Source organism: Typopeltis vanoorti, chromosome 12 (genome assembly GCF_054136105.1).
Source record: "Typopeltis vanoorti isolate ZY-2024b chromosome 12, IOZ_Tvanoo_1.0, whole genome shotgun sequence".
Classification (NCBI taxonomy): domain Eukaryota; kingdom Metazoa; phylum Arthropoda; class Arachnida; order Uropygi; family Thelyphonidae; genus Typopeltis; species Typopeltis vanoorti.
In genome coordinates, this window is record NC_143560.1 from 74,055,547 (window position 1) to 74,074,917 (window position 19,371).

The window sequence follows — 19,371 nt, forward strand, 5'->3', positions numbered from 1 at the left end:
AGTCTAACATGTTGAAGGGAAGACAAAGACAAATCTGTTAATTGTAAAAGTCGTTAATAGTTTGATACACTTAATACTTGGTTTCTCTGTTTCCCCTAGTGCGTTTTTTTTAAGTGAATCCCATTCACAGAAAAACAACTGTAAACCTATTTTTTTAATAATGGGAACGTGTCTTAGAACAAAGACTTTGAAAAGACGAATGAATTTGATACTATTAAAATAGAAGATGATGCTAACCCTAATGATTTTAATGTGATACACATGTAACGGTGAGGAAATCTGATACTATTAAAGTAGAAGAAACAAGCAGTTCAAAGAAAAAATACAGTAGGAAATATAACAGTTCATATTTGGAATTCGGGTTTACTTGGTGTGGAGATGAAAGTGAATAGAAACTCAATGTGTTTTATGTTGTGAAGTGTTGTCGCACGAGTGCATGAAACCTACGAAACTCTGATGACATTTAGAAAATATACATTGTGATGTGAAAAATAAGCCAACTGAATTTTTTCAGTGACACTTAGGGACATTAAATCATGGGAAAGATATAGTTTCAGCCATGGGTTTGATTAATAGCAAGGCAAGGAAGCATCCTATCTTTTAAGTTTGCGCATAGCGAAAATGTTTGGCAACAAGATGCTATAAAAGATGTCGATTTGATTTCTCTTTCAAATGACACTGTCAGTCACAGTGTCATTTGAAAGAGGTCGCAGTGTATGTCAGGTGGCGTAGAATCTCAGTTAATCAAAAGAGTTAAAAAAGAGCCCTTATTATGTGTTACAAATAGATGAGACTACCGATGTTACAAATGATGCACAGTTAATATGATATGTAAGATATGAGCATGATAACAACATTCATGATGATATTCTGTTTTGTAGAGCTTTGTCATCCCAAACAACTGGAGAAGAAATATTTCACACTCTCAATAATTACATAATACACAAAGGGATCCAATGAGAAAAATATATGGGCTTCTGTTTGGATGGCAGGCATAGCGGGGTTGTTTCTAAGGTCAAAGAAGTTGCCATGGATATGAATTGGGTACACTGTTTCTACATAGAAAAGCATTAGTTCTCCAAAAAAAATGCCACCAGAATTTAAAACTATGCTATACAATGCAGTAAAGCTAGTTAATTTTATTAAGGCTTGACCATTAAATAACAGGCTATTTTCAGTACTCTGCAATGAACTGGGCAGTGAATATACACAACTTTTGCTTCATTCTGAAATTTGCTGGCTTTCCAGGGGCAAAGTACTAACAAGGTTATTTCAATTAAGGCACAAAGTTTCATTGTTTGTAAACAAACGTAATTCTGATTTTGCATCACTCCTTGTTGACGAAGCATAGTTATCAACATAACTATCCTATCTTTCAGACATTTTTTCAAATTTAAATAAACTAAATCTCACCCTTCAGGGAAATTCTTCAACCGTTCTTGATGCCTACGACAAAAAAATGGTGTTATGGATTAGTTATGTAAGAGACAGACAATTTGCACCTTTTCCAACATTGGAAATCTTTTTAGTGGAAAATGATATTTTTGTTGATTCTGAGTTTCTGGAAAGGGTGGTTTGTGTCCACCTCAAAACTCTGAAACAGAATTTTGAAACATATTTTCCGAATAACTTTTATAAGAAATTTGTGTGGGTTCGCGATCCATTTCAGGCTTATAGTCATGAGAATGACCTTTTGTTATTGAAAATCGAAAAAATAACAGTTAATTGAGCCTTTAAGTGACAGTGGGCTTAAAATGCAATTGCGTGATCTTGGTTTGGCTCGATTCTGGATCTCGCCTTCAGTGAGAAGGGAATTTCTCGAATTATCTGAAGCAGCATGGAAAATCGTCATGCAGTTTTATACAACCTATTTTTGTGAGAAACGATTTTCATCGCTCCTTCATATAAAAACAAAATACAGAAATCTTCTTAGTGTGTGTGTGCTGATCTTCGACCAAAGTTGACCAATATTTAGCGAGATATCTAGCAACTCTGCAAGGGCTGAGAAGCTCAACCATATCATTAAAAGTAAATAGTAACACAATTATATCATTTATTTGTTTAATAAAAATTAAAACTTTATTCAATGATGATACGCTTTTAATCGTTTACTTCCAATTTAATTAATTATGTTCCCATATGTATTCAAAACATGTTTTTAGATTTATTATGTTATAAATGGCACAGTTTTTCCCAAATGTTGGTATTCCCCACATAAGCTTTTTAAAAAATTACATAACGTAGCAGTCCGTAGAATTGTTTTAGGCATTTTACTGGTCCTTGGGCTTAGAAAGGTTGAGAAACGCTACTCTAGTGTCATGTAAACATGACATTTGACAATATTTATTTCTGCAATAAATTAAACAAATAAAGAGTGAAAAGTTGTAGTGTATAACAATTTAATAGTTCTATAATATAAAAAGTTAATTTATTGTCACATTTATCAATGTTTGCTGTGAACCTAAAATCTTTTTCATGATCCTCAGAGGGGCTACAACTCACTTTTTAATAACCATTGGTATAGAATGGTAAACAAAGCAACAATGATCTTCAGCAATCTTAGAGACTTTTGCCTTTTTGATTTATAAAGAAAAGCAGTGATAGTGTCACACAACGTAATGGAAATCCTCTACCAGCTAGTTTTTTTTTTTTTTCCTGCCATATCCTAATCAATTTTTAAAGAGATCAGCTCATCTTAAAGGATGCCTTCTTATTATGCTTTCTTACCTTTTAAAATACCAAAGTATTTTAAAAGATAAGAAACCATAAGATTTAAAAAAGGGGCTTCCTTTATTTCCGTTTCTTAAAAATCATCAAAATTAGGTTATTAATCCTGCTATAGAATTTACCAACTTATAGACAATCTCACTTGAATTATAATTATCATTCTGGAAGAACTGACTATTATTCTTCATTTTTCTTATCTTAAAGATTCCATAACCATAATATTGCTTGTTTTTTATATATAAAAAAAATCTTTGGATATATTTTACTAATGAAAACGATTAAATTTATCAAATATAATTTTAATAGTTCCCCTCCATGTATGTGCAAAAAAGAGAATAAGCATGACAAACTGCTGAAGCATCAGACCTTTATAGACATTTACTAATTTAAAAATTTCAGAAGTAACAAAATCATAATACTAACATTTCAATGGCCTTGTTCCAATTTATCACATATCCAGACAGCAGAAAGGACTCTATATTAACAACATGGATGTTACCCTTTTCTGTGCCAATGTACAACCACTTGCTTTGGAAGGGTAAGTGACAGTACGTTATCCTATAAGAAATATTTAAAAACCATATGTAGAATTTGTTTAAAAACCACAATATTTCTTTTAAATATATATATATATATATATATATATATGTGCAGGCGCAAACTTGACTTGTTTGTCTGTTTGCTTACTTGGGAAATGGAGTAAAACGAGGTTTAAAATAGCTTGGTATCTTTAACATTTATTATACCCAAGGTAAAATACTTTCTACATATATATATACACACACATATAAGTGGATTAAATAAATTATTTTCTGGCTTTACACATATATGCATATTTATAATTATGAATTGATTTATATTTATAAATTGGTCCATTATTATATTTATGATAATTAACATATTTAATTTATTTATTATAAATTAAATATATGTTTATTATTATAAATAAACAAGTTTATTTAAAATAAATAAACATATTTATAATAATCGGTCTATTATTATATGATCTAAGAAAATCATTAAAAAAAGGATCCTCATTTTAACCAACAAAATATAGAAATCTTTTTTTTTCCTTTATTTTTGTGAATAAAGTTGCTCAAAGAAATCTTCTATTTCTAGTCTTTCTTTGAATGCTTAACGCATCTGACATGTTTTGTAACAATTAGCAGCATTTCATGTCTCCATAGAATTATTGAAGGATCTCATAGCCAACTCAGAAATAGCTGGAAGTAAAAGTTAACTTGTCTACAATGCAGAGTTTTGTACTCATTTTCTCTTTCAAAGCTATTACTTTCTTCACTCTTAAATGCAGTTACATTTTTTTTAGAGGAATTCCTACCCAAAAAAGGTAGGTATGATTAAAACAAACCAAATTAAATCAGCATATTAGTAAACCTAAAGCACATTAGTACCAAAGGAGAACAGAGGGTTAAAAAAAAAAAAAAAATCTGAAATTCTGAGAGAGAGAGACCAGACATTTTACTTTTTATCCCCAAACCACTTCAAGCCTATTATAATAAGGAGGAAATAGCAGTATCATATTAAGCAATAAAAATCATCTAAAGTTAATTAAAAACATCTATGTCATAGTGGAATTCAAATTCACAACCTGTAAGTTAAGGGAATGCATATTATTATTACTATATAGATGGCATTGATAGCAGCAATGTAGTAGTAGTTAAATTAAGTAGTAGTGGAGAGGGTGAGATATATTTAGTGAAGTAGAGTAGAATGCCCTTCCTGGAGGTGTCACCTAATAATAGTAACAAGACAATGCATATGATAAAAAAAAAAAACTCAGAGTAGCACAAGTTTTAACATGTTGAAGCCACGGGAAAGTAGGGAGGATCAGCAAGTCTGATCCTGGACGCCACAGTCTGTAAACTACTTTATTCAATAAGAAAATGAGGAATTTTGATTTTTTGATACTTTTTGTGACAAAAAGTGTCTTTTTTTAAAAAAACAAAACCTAATTGTTCAAGTTATCTCGTAGTTTGCATCTTGAAAGGAGTAGTACTTCCATATGCTAACTATGAATTATCTTGTATTGCTCCTTCTACCAGTTCTACTTATTGCTGCATATTGTTTCACTGCAGTGGCTTGTACAAACTAGTTGATTCTTGTAGAGTGTAGATTCAGTCACAGCATATACATCATTTCACCACTGCATATTCCATTATTGGCATCAATTGATGCCAATAATGGAATATGCAGCACCTATCTGGTCACCTTCGGCTTCATCGGTAAAGAAAAACCTAGACAAAATACAAGCAAAAGCATCCAAGATTATCATTGGTGCAGTCTCATCCACTAACAACATCAGAGCCCAACAGGAATGTGGGCTTGACCTGCTGGAGGACAGACGAAAATTTGCCACCATAAAATTCATAAATAATATCAGAAGCTACCAAAGTGATCATGTCTCCCTAAAAACCTATGAACATTGGAACCAAATTTGCAGACTTCACAGATCATCGACTTTACAATATGATGACACTATCAGGAAAGAAATAGGTCTTGATCAGCTAAATGTCCACATAAACAAAGAACCTCTATTTTCCAGTCCTTTACCTTCAAATACCTTCATAAATCTAAACCTTACCAAACTCTGTACAAAAAAAGAACCAAAAGAAATGCTTAAAGAAAAAGGCCTAAATACCATCAACCTTCTTTCATCCTCCAAACAGGTTATTTGTTATACCGATGGATCATCAGACACCAATATGATTAATGGAGGCGCTGGTGTTCTCCTTCTACTCCCGAAAGGTGAAAAACTTTCAATAAAAGTTGGATCTGGGAGAATCGCTTCCAATTTTACCAGCGAACTCTACGCAATAATTAAAGCACTAGAAGCCTACTTAAATCTATCATCATCTCAACAATCTGAAGGAATTATAATTTACAGTGACTCAAGATCAGCTATGGAGGCAATCAAAAATGGCAATACCAAGCTCACACAAGACATCCATAAACTCTTAAATCATCTAAAGTGTTTAGGCACAAGTTGCATTCTACAATGGATTCCTGCTCATGTAGGCATTGATCACAACGAAGCAGCTGATAAATTAGCAAAAGAGGCCAGAGAACTCAACCAAGAAACTCATATGATAACTCTTGCTGATGCCAATGCACTAGCAAAAGCTAAACTAATTCCATTGAAATCAGTGATACAACATCAAATTCCCGAGATCAATGCTGACAGAAGGACCTCCACTACGATAGCAAGACTACGAACAGGACATTATAGAGGAATGAAGATCAATACAGATGATACGAGAACATATAGAAACTGCAACAACTGCCCCAATACGGAACTGACACCCACTCACATCTTTACCTGTCCAGCAATTACAGCAGCCTTGCAAGAAATAGATCCTAATCCTGAACAACAGCTCTATACAAACAAAATCACAGACATAGCCAAAGCAGTACAAAGAGCGCACGGAAACATCTAAGACTCTTCAAAGGACAAGACAACAACAACAACAAAAAAAGCTAACAGAAAGAGAAATAGAAATTGATGTGAATATGAGTGAATCAGATTTTGTTTGCTACTAGAAAACTTTTACTTGAAAATGTAAATGGTTTTTTTTTTATTTTCTGAATAAATCCATTTTATTTACGACTTGTTACATTTCCAGCCACCATCAAGGCATTGAATGGACTTGCCACAGATGCCCAATACTTATAGTTAGCACATATTTACTATGAGAATGATCATAGTTAGTGTCAGATTGTACCGGCCACTATGAGTTATCTCGTAGTTGGCAGTCAACGTGTTAAGTAATGACTTATGTAAGTAGAAATAGTAAAATAGTCTGAAATAAAAGATAATTACTAATATTACTAAAATAATGTAATAATGCTCTGAAGATGATTGCAAGAAACCTAGAAAAATATTAGTAACCTCAAATTACTGATTTTGTAAAAATTAAAGATGCCAAGTTCTATAGTCTAGTATTGAAGTTCTATAGTCTTGTTAGTTAAGCCACTGGCATTCCAAGCAACAGTTTGAAATGAGTTAAGAAGAAATTTATTTCTGATCATAAGTGAGTGCTGTTAGGATAGGGTGAGTTTCTTGAAGGAATCTTTTTGTAGAGGGTTAGATTACTGAAATCCTGCATGGTAGCAAGAGAAGCAGTAATGATCAAAGTCAGGTTAGGATGTGTTTGATCCTGGCACGTTGCTTTCATGGGGTGAACCACTTCGGCGTACGTTTTGCCCTTGTGATGCATATCTGCTTGCTTAGTAATTTCTGCATGAGTTTGAAGAATCTCTGCTTCTTTTAGCTGTGTGCGTGGTTGAGTTGAGAAGTGGAATGATTATTTTTTACTGTCAGCCTGTTCTTTGGATAGTAGCTACATCCTTTGTAATTGGCCGAGTGAGGGGTCACTGCAGTTGAGACATTTGGCTGGTGTTGTTTTAGGCTTGGTGCAAGTGTTAGTGGGGTGGTTTTCACCACATTTTAAACATCTTTAATCGGCTCTGCATAATTTTTGAGCATGACCATATTTTTGGCATCTGTGACAACACTGACCCAATGAAGTTCTTTTTCCCAAAGGATCAGGTGTATCCTGAGCCCACAGATCGATGTTAGATCATATATATTCTTAAGTGAATTTTGAATCTCCACCAAAACCAGTAACATCCCTCTTGTCAGCAGAGACAAGATGGTTGCTATTTCCTCTGTAGTGATGTCCTCTGTCACTCCTCTCTGTACTACCTTTAGATTTCTTTCTGAGCTGAGGGAGAATGTATGGTATTGCATATCCAAGCTGTCAATTACCTTAGTCAAATGGCAAAAATCATCCACTGTGGTGGGCTGAATCTTGATTTCCTTATCAGTATTTATTGTCCATGAGTAGGCAATTTCCTGATCATTCATGACTGAGATTAGTGTCATCCATTTATTTTATTTTTCACACAGGACAACCAGAGGCACCTTCACTTTAGGAGAGCTAGAAAGGTCATTATTAGGGATGTCATCCTCTATCTTGTCATCTTTGTGTGTTTCTTTTGTTTTGTGCACATGTACTTCTTTGAATTCTGTGAGTGGGGAAACCACCAAGTCAATTTTTTTCTCCTTCTGGTCTTATGTCTTCTCCTTCCTTGTCATTACCTGTCATATATATGTCAGGTAATGACATCCTCGAATTTTTAGCAGTATTTTTTGAGTAGCTCAAGTGCAAGCTTTTTAACTAGATTTTGGATCAAGTCACCTATGTCAAGATTATTCATATCTTAAATAACTTACTTGTGTACCAGCTATTATTTTTCTCAGACAGTAACAAAATCAATGACTCCAAAACATCAGTTCATAAAAAAACTACACAATTCACTACAATTCCAAAAAACTCATAATCAAACCTCATCAATCCACCAAAAACTCACCCACTCACGGGTGAGTTTTTGGTGGATTGATGGATCGGAATCCCATGGATTCCAATCCCTTCATCGCTATGAAATAGTCTTATATTAAAGGTTAGCGAGCACCTGGCTCACCCTATTTAGGGCTGTACGGAGACACCTGAAACAATAAGCAGAGCTGCTTTCGGGCGCTTATGTTTCCATCTGTCATGTTCGTCATAGTTAGATGACTCTTGAATGAGTTGATTGGGATGAACAGCTGCTTTGGCAAAATAAGCAGTGGCACTATTATGGAGAAACATGGGAATATCTGGAATATCAGCATCACGATGTAAGAGAGCATTTCTGACAAACCATGGAGTGTTGAAAATCATACAGAGGCACTTGTTTTGAATAACTTGTAGCTTTTTGATGTTGGTGGGGGAAGTGTGACCCCAGGCCGGCGATCCATAAGTTAACGATGGTCTGATAATTGCTTTGTAGATCTGTAGTTTGTTTTCAGTGCTGACTTGACTTCTTCGATTGAGGAGAGAATAGAGTTGCACAAGGGCAGAGTTTGCTTTTTTGCATGCATAAAATATGTGGGAGTTAAAGTTTAAATGGGTATCAAGTTGAATGCCTAGATATTTGGTGCTAGATCTCCATGGGATGGCTGTGTTAAAAAGTTTAACTTCTCCAAAGTGAGATGCTTGTCTTCTTCTGAAGAGAATGGCAGTGCTTTTATTGGCATTTACAGATATTCTCCATTTTCTGAACCAGTCCTCCAAATTTGTTGATGCAGTTCGTAAGCACTGCATAGCTATATTCAGCATGAGAGATCTGCTAAGAATCGCCATATCATCTGCATAACTAGCTATAGTGGTTAGTGATGTGCTAGGAACATCAGAAACAAAAATGTTAAAAAGCAGCGGTGAGAGCAGCGAGCCTTGAGGGACACCAGCAGTGATTTTTTTTCAGTGAGGATCGAATTCCGCGCAACTTGACCTGGATTTTACGGTCCTTTAGAAAGGAGTCAATAATTTTAGTAAGGTAAAGAGGGATGTTGGCTGAAATTAATTTATAGATGAGACCTTTGTGCCACACCTTATCGAAAGCTTTTGCAACATCTAAAAAGATAGCTCCTGTGTGTTGTTTCCATTTAAAGCCTGTAATTTTGGAATTATGTTGTTTTTATTCACCTCCTCATTAAGTCGGTTGAGAACGACTCTTTCTGCGATTTTTCCCAGGCATGATAAAAGACTGATAGGTCTATAGCTCTGTGGCATTTGAGGTGCCTTACCAGGCTTGAGAATAAGGAATATATCAGCTTGTTTCCATCTTGAAGGGAAATAAATCTCAGCATTGCATTAATAATGGCTACTAAATGCATGATAGCTTTGTGTGGGAGGACTTTAATTGTTTTGTTGGTAATTTCATCTGGACCAGGGGCTTTTTTGTTGTTAAGCTTCCAAATGATTGAATAGACCTCTTTAGGCGAGGTGGGACAGATATTTTCATGGCTACAAGATTGCCGAAGTGCGGAACGTACTCGACGGTGTATTTTATCTATGAAGACCAAATCCGCATGCACATAATTAGGACGGCATTGAAGTTGAAGAGCGTCAACGAGAGCTTCTGCTTTTTCATTATCTCTGTAAACAAGACCTCTTTCTCCGTGAATGGGCTGGATGTTAGAGCGATCCGTACAGAGAGCTTTAGTCAATTTCCACAGAGAATTATCTTCAGTTTTGAGAGAACAGAGTTTTTTTCCCCGTTGCTGGTTCCTGTGATCTTTTAATGCATACCGGACCAGGTTGGATGCTCTATTTAGTTCTCGACGGTCTTGAGGAGATAGCGTGTTGTGATAGCAGCGTCTGAGTCTATTTTTGTTTCTAATTAGAGCAAGGATTTCTTCAGGAAGTAAGTTTACTTGAGCTGGGGTGGAAATAGAACAAGCTGTGGATAAGCAGAGTGGATTTTACATTCAAAATTGCTGACTGCCGCATCAGTTTCTTCACGGGAGGAGATAGTAGGTACTGAGTCTATGATAGTGTTCATTTTAGCCTTGAATTTTGCAAAGTTAGTGTGGGATTGGCTGGGAATGAACTCAGGATCCCCTCCTAAACTTAAAGGTACTGGATTGTGATCTGAGCTGAGCTCGTCAACCACTTGAAGTTGGAATTGATGAGAAATGTTGTTAAATATAGCAATATCCAAAACATCAGGTCTGCCGGTCGCTCCGTAATGTGTTGGCTCGATCGGGCCTGCAATAACAATGTTACTCTTCAATGCAAAATTGTAGAGGATCATTCCATTGTTGTTAAAACTCTTGCTGTTCCATAAAGGATACTTGGAATTGAGATCTCCTGCTACAATTATTGCTTCATTTGTATCAAGTAGCTGAGAGAGAGAGAGAGAGAGAGATCAGAGGGGAGGAGAGGTTTGCCAGGGGGTTGTATACAGAATAAATCTTTAAGCTGCCTGCATTGTTGGTATGTATTTCTATGCCTGTCTCCTCGAGGTTAGATGTATAAGTCTTCTTAATCTCATTATAGCGGATGTTTCTTCTGACAAAGATAGCAGTGCCTCCACTTCTAGCACTGAGTCTGTCATTTCTAAGTAACGAGTAGTTTCTGAGTTTGGGATTATCGCTAATGAGGAGAATATCAATTTGTAAATGATCTGCAAGTTCCTGTAATTCCAAAATTTTGTTGAGACCATTTGCATTCCAGAACACTATTTGCATAGAATTTGAAGTTGAAGCCGGATTAGTCATTAATCATGGAGAAGATGACTTTAGTATTCCTAAGGAATTTGTTGGTGTCGGCCTGACTTGGATTTGTTTTGCTAAAGGCCATTAGCATCTCCCATAGTAAGGCAGCGAGAATTGCTGAGGAGTTTTGACTGCTAGTTGCAAGGAGTACCTCGGTGTTATGCGAGGAAACCACAGAAGCATAAGATTTATCTGGTGTAAGAAATCTGGTGTATTAAACCAAGAAATTATATTCTTGGTTTAATCCTTTATCCAAGTGTAAGCAAACAAAGTTCACACATGAAGTAACTTCACATCACTTGCCTTAGTATCCATCAGTGGGAGCAAGACTTATGGTCTACTCCCACTGATGAGACCACTGTAGTGACCCTTCCGATAATGCATAGTATTATACATGTCCGTAAGGATGTGCTTTGCATTATGGGATACGAAGGCAAGTGATGTGAAGTCATTAGCCTCTACATACGAGTTGCCCAGTTGTGAAGTTAATTCATGCACAAACTTTGCTTACACTTGGATAAAGGATTAAACAAGAATATAATTTCTTGACATCTTAAATTTATAGTATAATCAAGTGGAAAAACTTTCAATATTGATTTTGTTCTTCTGGTATTGTTTATACAGTTAAGTACTATATGAATGACTACAGGAGGCATGTGTTGCATGGCTTCTATCATGGTAGGAGGTGACCTGCCTTAGTTATTTATGCAGGAACTGGAATTAAAGAATTCTAATAGAAAGTCAACTTTATTTTTAAGTGGTATTTCAGCAGTCTTGGGGGAGACCAGACTCCTACCAGGAGCGTCCCTTGGGTGGCAGATAAGGGAAGCCACAACGGGTTGCTCTGAATAAAGAATAAGGAGCAGTGGACCAAAGGGTATGGCAAAGGAAATGAAAACTAAAATGCCAAAAACTTCCATGGATTACACGATTACCGGGAATACATCTTGCACTATCATGTAGGGGGTAGCCGACACGCCAACATGAACCTCACATAGTGTTGGTGAGAAATCTTCTATGTGGTCAGCAAAATGTGATAAGTATACAGCTACTGTAAATATCAGATCTCTATATAAAGCAGGAAACTCCAAATTCTACAAGAGAATCTGAAAAGGATGAAGTGGGATATCATAGGAATCTCAGAAACTCACTGGACAGGAGAAGGATGCTTAAACATACCAGAGCGCAAATTATTCTATTCAGGAAGAAGAGTCAATGCACATAGAGGAGTTGCAATCCTAATAAAACAAAATCTTACTGCAAGTGTAACAGATATTAAGCCTATCTCATCCAGAATAATAGGAATTAGACTAAAAGCCAAAGAAAAAGGACTACACATAAAGGTTATCCAGATTTACGCACCAGACACAAGTCACAATGAAGAAGACATCGAACTATTCTACAATGATCTCTAAAAAGAAATAGATAATACAAATTCCAGAGACATCTTACTCATAATCGAAGATTCCAACGCTAAGATTGAAACTTTCAGAGAAGAGCTAAAAGATGTAATGGGGAAATTTGGAATTGGAACCAAAAATGAAAGGGGAGAAACTATGCTCAATTTCTGCAGAGAAAACAACCTTGTCGTCTCAAACACAATGTTTTACCATATATACCTAGTTTTAAATACACCTGGACCAGACCTCACCAGATAGAGAAATACGAAATTGTATAGATTATATCCTAATTAAAGTAAATAGAAAACCTCAATCAAAAACATAAGAACACTCAAAAACCTAGATCTGGATACAGACCATGAACTCCTCTCTGCAACAATGTGGATAAAATTCAAAGTGAACTATAAAAGAAATAGAATTGATAAACTCCACATGGAAAAGTTAAAAAATAACCAAATAAGATTAGACTACATTATGAAAATTGAAGAAATAAATAGGACTCAAACAGATAAGACCGAAAACCTTTGGAAAACAGGAAAAGAAATATTAATTAACTCGGCAAGGGAAACTTTAGGAATTTATAAGAGACCCAATAATACATGAATAACATCTGAAATATTAGAAAAATGTGAAGAAAAAAGAAAAGTAAAAACAAAAATAAACAGACACACTTCAGAAGAAAACAAGAAGAAATACAAACAACTCAAAAATGAAATTGATAACTCTGCAGAGGCTAAAGAAAACTGGCTAAACAAAAAAGCAGAAAAATGCAATGAGGCATATAAATACCATAACTCAAATACATTACATAACACAATTAAAGAAATTACAAAAAACTTTTCACCACTACTGCTAACAATGGTCAACCATCAGGACGAGGAAACAGGAAATCCAAATGCGATAAAGGCAATATGGATGGAATACTACCAAGAAACCTTTAAGAATGAAAGCAATAACTACCTAATAACGAATCCCCACATTAACTCAAGACATGACACCTTAATGATCCTTCTATCAGAAGTGGAGAATGCTCTAAAGCAGGGGTGGGGAACCCCTCACCCACGAGTCTATTTCAATTCACCCCTTTGCTGATGTATTTGTATGTATATGTAAATAAAATTTTATAATAATTTAAATTTATTATAATTAAATTTATTTAAATTTAAATAATTAAATATATAAATCAAAAATAACTATGGTATATTACATAAAATATGCTTGTCATATGTCAAATGTCATACAGCAACCATCAAATCGAGACCAGCCATTCAAATAAAAAGAAATCAGGAGCATTTCTCGCGGACAAAGTTCAGACTTTCTCTGATTGGTTGCTTCCCAATTACCACCATGACATTTTCCCATCAAAACATACTGACTTTTAACTTTGTTTTTCTCATGTAGTACTGCGAGTGCCTTGTAATTAACCAGTTGACAACTTTATTCAATTTATTTTTTTAAATGACAAGTTGTAGTGAAAAGCGTAAAAGAAGTGGTGAATGTGCTCTGTTTTGCGAAAAATGGACAGAACTATTATTATTCCTGACACCTCCAAGGAGTCCGAAGACTCATCGCGGGAGAACACCTACAACTGTCTCACCCACTACACCGAACCACTACTACGAATAATCTCCATCAACGCCATTTACCGCCCACCTCAACCACTACCACAACTAGTATGTTTTGTCTGTAAATTGCGTGTGTTCTGAAGGGCCGATTTGTCTGTATGCGGGATGAAAAACCAGAGTTTCCGGGAGAAAAAAACCCTGCTACCTCCGTATGAGATCGGCTAACTCAGATTGAAATCGAACTATACTTCTTCATTGAAATTAATGACAAGTGCATTTGTCTTATTTGTAATGAACATGTTGCGGTTTACAAAAAATATAATCTTTAACAACATTATTTGAGTAAGCATAAGAAATATGAAAATTTTAAAAGATCAGAATGTTTAGACAAGATAGCAACTTTGAAAGAAAATATAATCAAAAGCCAAGACGGGAAAGACCATCTGTAACTCAAGCTAGTTATGCGTTCTGTGAACAAACTGCTAAAAAACTTAAAACCCATAATGAAGGTGAGTTTGTGAAAGATTGCATCCTTACTGCCGTCGAGATTTTATGTCCAGAAAAACTGAGTTTGTTTAAAAATATTAGCTTCAAGAAGAACTGTTTCTTCTTGAGGCAAATATTTTTATAAGATGACATCCAAACGTCTTTGAAATAGATTCAGCAGAATTTTGTTTTACTCATTAGTCATCAACGAGACTACCTATCTGTCAAATACTGCACAAATGGCTATATTTATACGGGGAATAACTACAGATTTCAATATATATATATATATATATATATATATATATATACACACAAGAAGAATTTCTTGCTTTAAAATCAATGAAGGGGACAACTAAAGGTGAAGATTTATTTGAAATCGTCAATTCAGCATTAAAGGATTTCGATTTACCGTATGAAAAATGAGTGGTCTCGCAACTAATGGTTGTTAGATCCTAAATGAAGGGATCGTGGAAAGAAACCATTCATTTGGAATCTAACACATAAAACTTGCTGACAAAGAGAAATACCTGCACATCAGCTGTAATTAAAAGTGAAACTTCTTCACTTTATGTAAAATTTGTATTCTTTATTTCAAGTGCCTTATATTTAAGCCAATGTGATTATATTAATATTTCATTTTTAAGTATGTCTAAAAAGAGAGATAATCTGATTTAAATTTAAGCCTCACTTAAGCTATGTAAAATTTACTGTGAGTCATCTAAAAAGTTGCTAAGTAATAATTCCTGGAAGGCATAAAGCTACACGTATACAGCGTAACGCTAGCAGCTATAGCTTACTCGGAAAATTACGTTGGCATGTATTCTGCGAATCCAAGTATAACAGCGTTGTAAAAGCAAAGGATGAACCCAAAGGGGTGAAAAGATAAGGCCGTGTGCAAAAAGGGGACTGAGAAAAGAGGGCGCTCTATAGAAGGCACTCTATAAGGGGTTGAGCCCGTATCGGAAGACTCTCTTTCTGGTTGTAACGTTTTCCTGTTTTGGTGGTTCGGAAGTTAGCGGGCAGTTTCACGCAAGGGGGAGGGGGGGGGTGAAGTCTGTGATAAGATGTCAGCCTGCGAACGTTCTTAAAATGAAGTAGGATTCTATGCAAAGCTGAAGGTAAAAATTCCAGTCCTAGCAGAATCAAGCCATCGCTGAAAAGTCCCATCGAGTTGTTCCTGAAACGCAAAGATTTGAGTCCGTTTTTCGGCAGAAGGAATGAAGATAGCGTAACTCCTACGTTGGCATATGGACAGCCAATAGATGAGAAGTATCCAGACATACATGTGGTGCAGGGCAATGCGGAAAAAGCTCGGCAAGGTGCAATTACTCTATTTTGTGTGAAAGTTCATTAGAAGAGAGAAGATTGTTTACGAATATGAAATTAAGAACTGTATTCTAAAGAGCTCTGTGGACAGTCTCAAATTAGAAAGTTAACCTCCTTTGAGAGTAAGAAGAATTGTTTGGAAGAGATCTTTTGTAATTTTGTATGTGATAGGATTAATTTAATGCGATAAGAATAGTAGAATTTAGCATCTCAGCGACATTAGAATGTTTGTTAGTTTTCTCTTACGAGTAATACTACTGAAAGGAATTTAGCTTAGCTTCATATCAATTGCTATCTATATCCCAATGTGCAGTTTCTGTGTTTAGCATGCCTTATAAGATTTAATTAGTTTAGAATGCGTTAATCTCTTAGTTTGAGTTTTATTTAGTATTGAGTATTGAGTAATTGAGTGTATGAATTTTGTATTGTGTTTTAGATATTCCAATAAACATGTCATATTTACTTGAACCTGAGTCATGCCTGATTACGATTCCAACTTACCACTTATAAAAATAGAACCTATTTTGGCAGGAAGGATTTAGAGAGTGAATATAAATATAGATTTTGGTCATGACTGCAATAATTTGAATCTATACGGCAGTTTAAATAAGATATTGTGTAAGAAAGCTAAGAATCTAGTATTGTTTCCCAGAGTAAGGATCTTTTCTACTATAGGATACTGGCTGGCACAGCAAAATATAAATTTGCCAGTATCCGAAGAAGAAACAATCCTAGATATAAGATAGATTTAAGTTAACAACTATAGAAACATCAATCGTATAGAATAAATATCGATGTAGCATGGTGCTCCATCCATGGTAGGTCGTGAAAAAAGGGCTTGTGGCTCTGATTAAGAATGAATTTAAGAAATCAATTGAACTCAAATACTTTAATTGTGTGCCACTGTTTCATTCATATGGAAAATCTATGTGCAAAGTCACTCAAGAAGAACAGCGTCATGAATGTAGTAACAAAGGGCATTAATTTGATAAAAAGTAAAGGGTTGAACAAAAGGGAAATTCAAAGAATTTTTGAAAGATCTTGAAGCCGAATATGGGGACTTATTGTACCATTATGAAGTTAGGTGGCTAAGTAGAGCTCAAATGCTCAAGCGATTTTATGAACTTAAAGATGAAGTGAAAAATTTCTTGGACATTAAAGATGTCCCCATTAAAGAATTAGAGGATGAAAAGTTTTTCAAACTGATTTAGCATTTTTAGTAGACATAACTAGTCATTTGAATAATGTAACTTTGAAATTACAAGGCCCCAATCAGCTAATGACCTCTTTGCTCACTCATATCAAGAGCTTTGAATCGGTGCTTCAATTATTTCTTACCCAACTGAAAAAAAACCGCTTTACACATTTTCCAAAATTAAGAGAAGACAATCCAAAATCAACAAGTGAGTATGTTGATGAGTCAAATTGTTTTGAATCAATTTCAAAGGAGATTTGAAGATATAAAAAATCAAAGAATTGAGTTACAAATATTTGAAACATCTTTTGATATACACCCTGAGGAAGCTTCCGATTCCTTGCAATTAGAGTTGATTCATTTGCAGTGTGATAACACTTTGAGATCAAAATATAGTAATCTGCCTATATTGGACTTTTACCAATGTATTGATTCTGAGAAATTCCCTTCTTTAAAAAATAAGGCCTTGAAAATAGCTTCTCAGTTTTCTACTACTTATCAATGCAAGCAATATTTTTCAAAATTACGTCTGGCAAAAAATTCGGCTTCATACAAGACTCACTGACAAAAATCTCGCCAATGAACTATGAGTAGCCGTCTCATCAAGGGCAGTTAATATTTCTAAGCTTTGACAAAAAAAAGCAGTTTCAGCTTATGAAGCTTACCTTTAAGATTAAAGGTAAGCTTCATTAACTTTGATGAAATATTTATTATGCTATTATTGCTTTAATAATGTTCTCAGTTAAAATAAAATAAATATTTTTTAAATAAATTACATACAGCCTCTGCTTGATTGTTATAATTATATGTCTACACAATTATAATTAAAAGATACCATATCAGATTAGAATGTTGCACATTTACTTATTGAGATATATATTGCACACTACATACACTATATATGAGTTAAAATTTTCTAATTTAAAAACTTCCGGGCGGGTTTTTAAATTAGCAATTTTCGCCCTTGATACTAAAAAGGTTCCCCACCCCTGCTCTAAAGCAAATGAAATCTGACAAAACACCAGGGATAGACCAAATCCCATCAGAACTCTGGAAAGAAGGAAAGCAAACAACTTTAAAATTCCTTACCGCACTTTTCAACAAAATCATTAAAACAGGAGAAATTCCAGAAGATTGGAGAATAGGAATTATCATACCAATTTACAAGAAAGGTGATAAGAAAAATTGTAAAAACTACAGACCAATCACATTACTCAGCCATGCTTACAAAATATTTACAAGAATCTTGCAGAACAGAATAAAACGCACATATGAGATCATTCTTAGTGAAGAACAGGCAGGCTTCAGAAAGAATCACTCCACATTGATCAGATCTTCGTAATACAAAGACTAGCAGAATTATATTGGGCACATAACAAAAATATCTATCTATATCTGATTATATGAAGAGCCAAAGGCTTCAATTCGGCGACATGAACTTATTTAAGTTAAGGACCTCAAAAAAGGTTGAAACTGGTCTAGGTAGTGACCTTCTCTCATAATATAGAACAGTAATACAGTTGTAAGAGCTGGGTTTCACATTATGGGTAAATACCAAGAATAGTGATCGGAGCTTGCTCCACCCTTACTATGAGTTGCCTCAGTGTTGCACTACCAAATGGGCTAGGTGTTGCACTATCCAGGTATTTGCTTATGCTTGGACTCGCCGAACTTTATATAGTTTCTATATTTGGCATGAAACTCTTTGAGTTTCTTATTCAGCTATGAAACAATATGGGATGTAATATCCCTTAACTTAAATAAAATATCTATTACTGTTTTATAGATTTTAAACAGGCATTCGACTCAATAAACAGAATAACCTTATTAAGAATATTAAAACAGAAACAAATCGATGAAGATACCCTAAACTTCTTAGAAAAATATTATAGTCTCACAGAAGCAATAATTAAATTCAATAGTATAACAACAGATAAAATAAACGTCACTAAAGGAGTAGCCCAAAGATGTCCCATCTTCCCATACCTTTTTAACATCTACCTAGAGGATATGGTTAACCAAGAGCCTTGGAAGGAGTAAAAGGGGTCAACCTAAATGGTTATAAACCTTAATAACATAAAACACGCAGATGACATTGTAATGATAGCAGACACGAAAGAAAAAATGGTGAACCTAATAACCAAACTAAACAATGCGGCTAAAGAATACAGCATGACCATAAATACAGACAAAACAAAAATCTCGATAATTGGAAAAAACGAAGAAAAACTAAACTTCTCCTTGAATGAATCAGCAATTGAACAGGTAAAACAATTCAACTATTTAAGAACAGTAATAACAGAACACCTAGATACCATGACCACTATCAAACATAGAATATTGACTGCATGGTCATCATTTAATAAGCTATGTAAAATCTGGAAAAATAATAAAATCTCAAAACCTCTAAAAATAAAATTATATAATGCAATTATAATACCCACTGTGCTATATGCTTCAGAAACTTGGACACTCAAGAAGACAGAGATACGAAAACTGGAGACTTTCGAGATGAAATGTCTCAGAAAAATAAATAAAACAAAATGGACA

The 19,371-nt window shown here is 34.7% G+C and overlaps 1 protein-coding gene across 5 annotated transcripts in view; it reads right to left on the minus strand.

Moving 5' to 3' along the window:
- Nucleotides 1-19,371, minus strand: part of LOC150100889 (syntaxin-binding protein 5-like) — a 710,057-nt gene that overhangs the window by 515,311 nt on the left and 175,375 nt on the right. For all 5 annotated transcript variants that reach the window (XM_090401895.1, XM_090401898.1, XM_090401897.1 and 2 more), the window contains exon 5: nucleotides 3,151-3,285. In XM_090401895.1, the coding sequence (XP_090258021.1) occupies nucleotides 3,151-3,285 (135 nt within the window). The remainder of the gene's footprint in view (nucleotides 1-3,150; nucleotides 3,286-19,371) is intronic.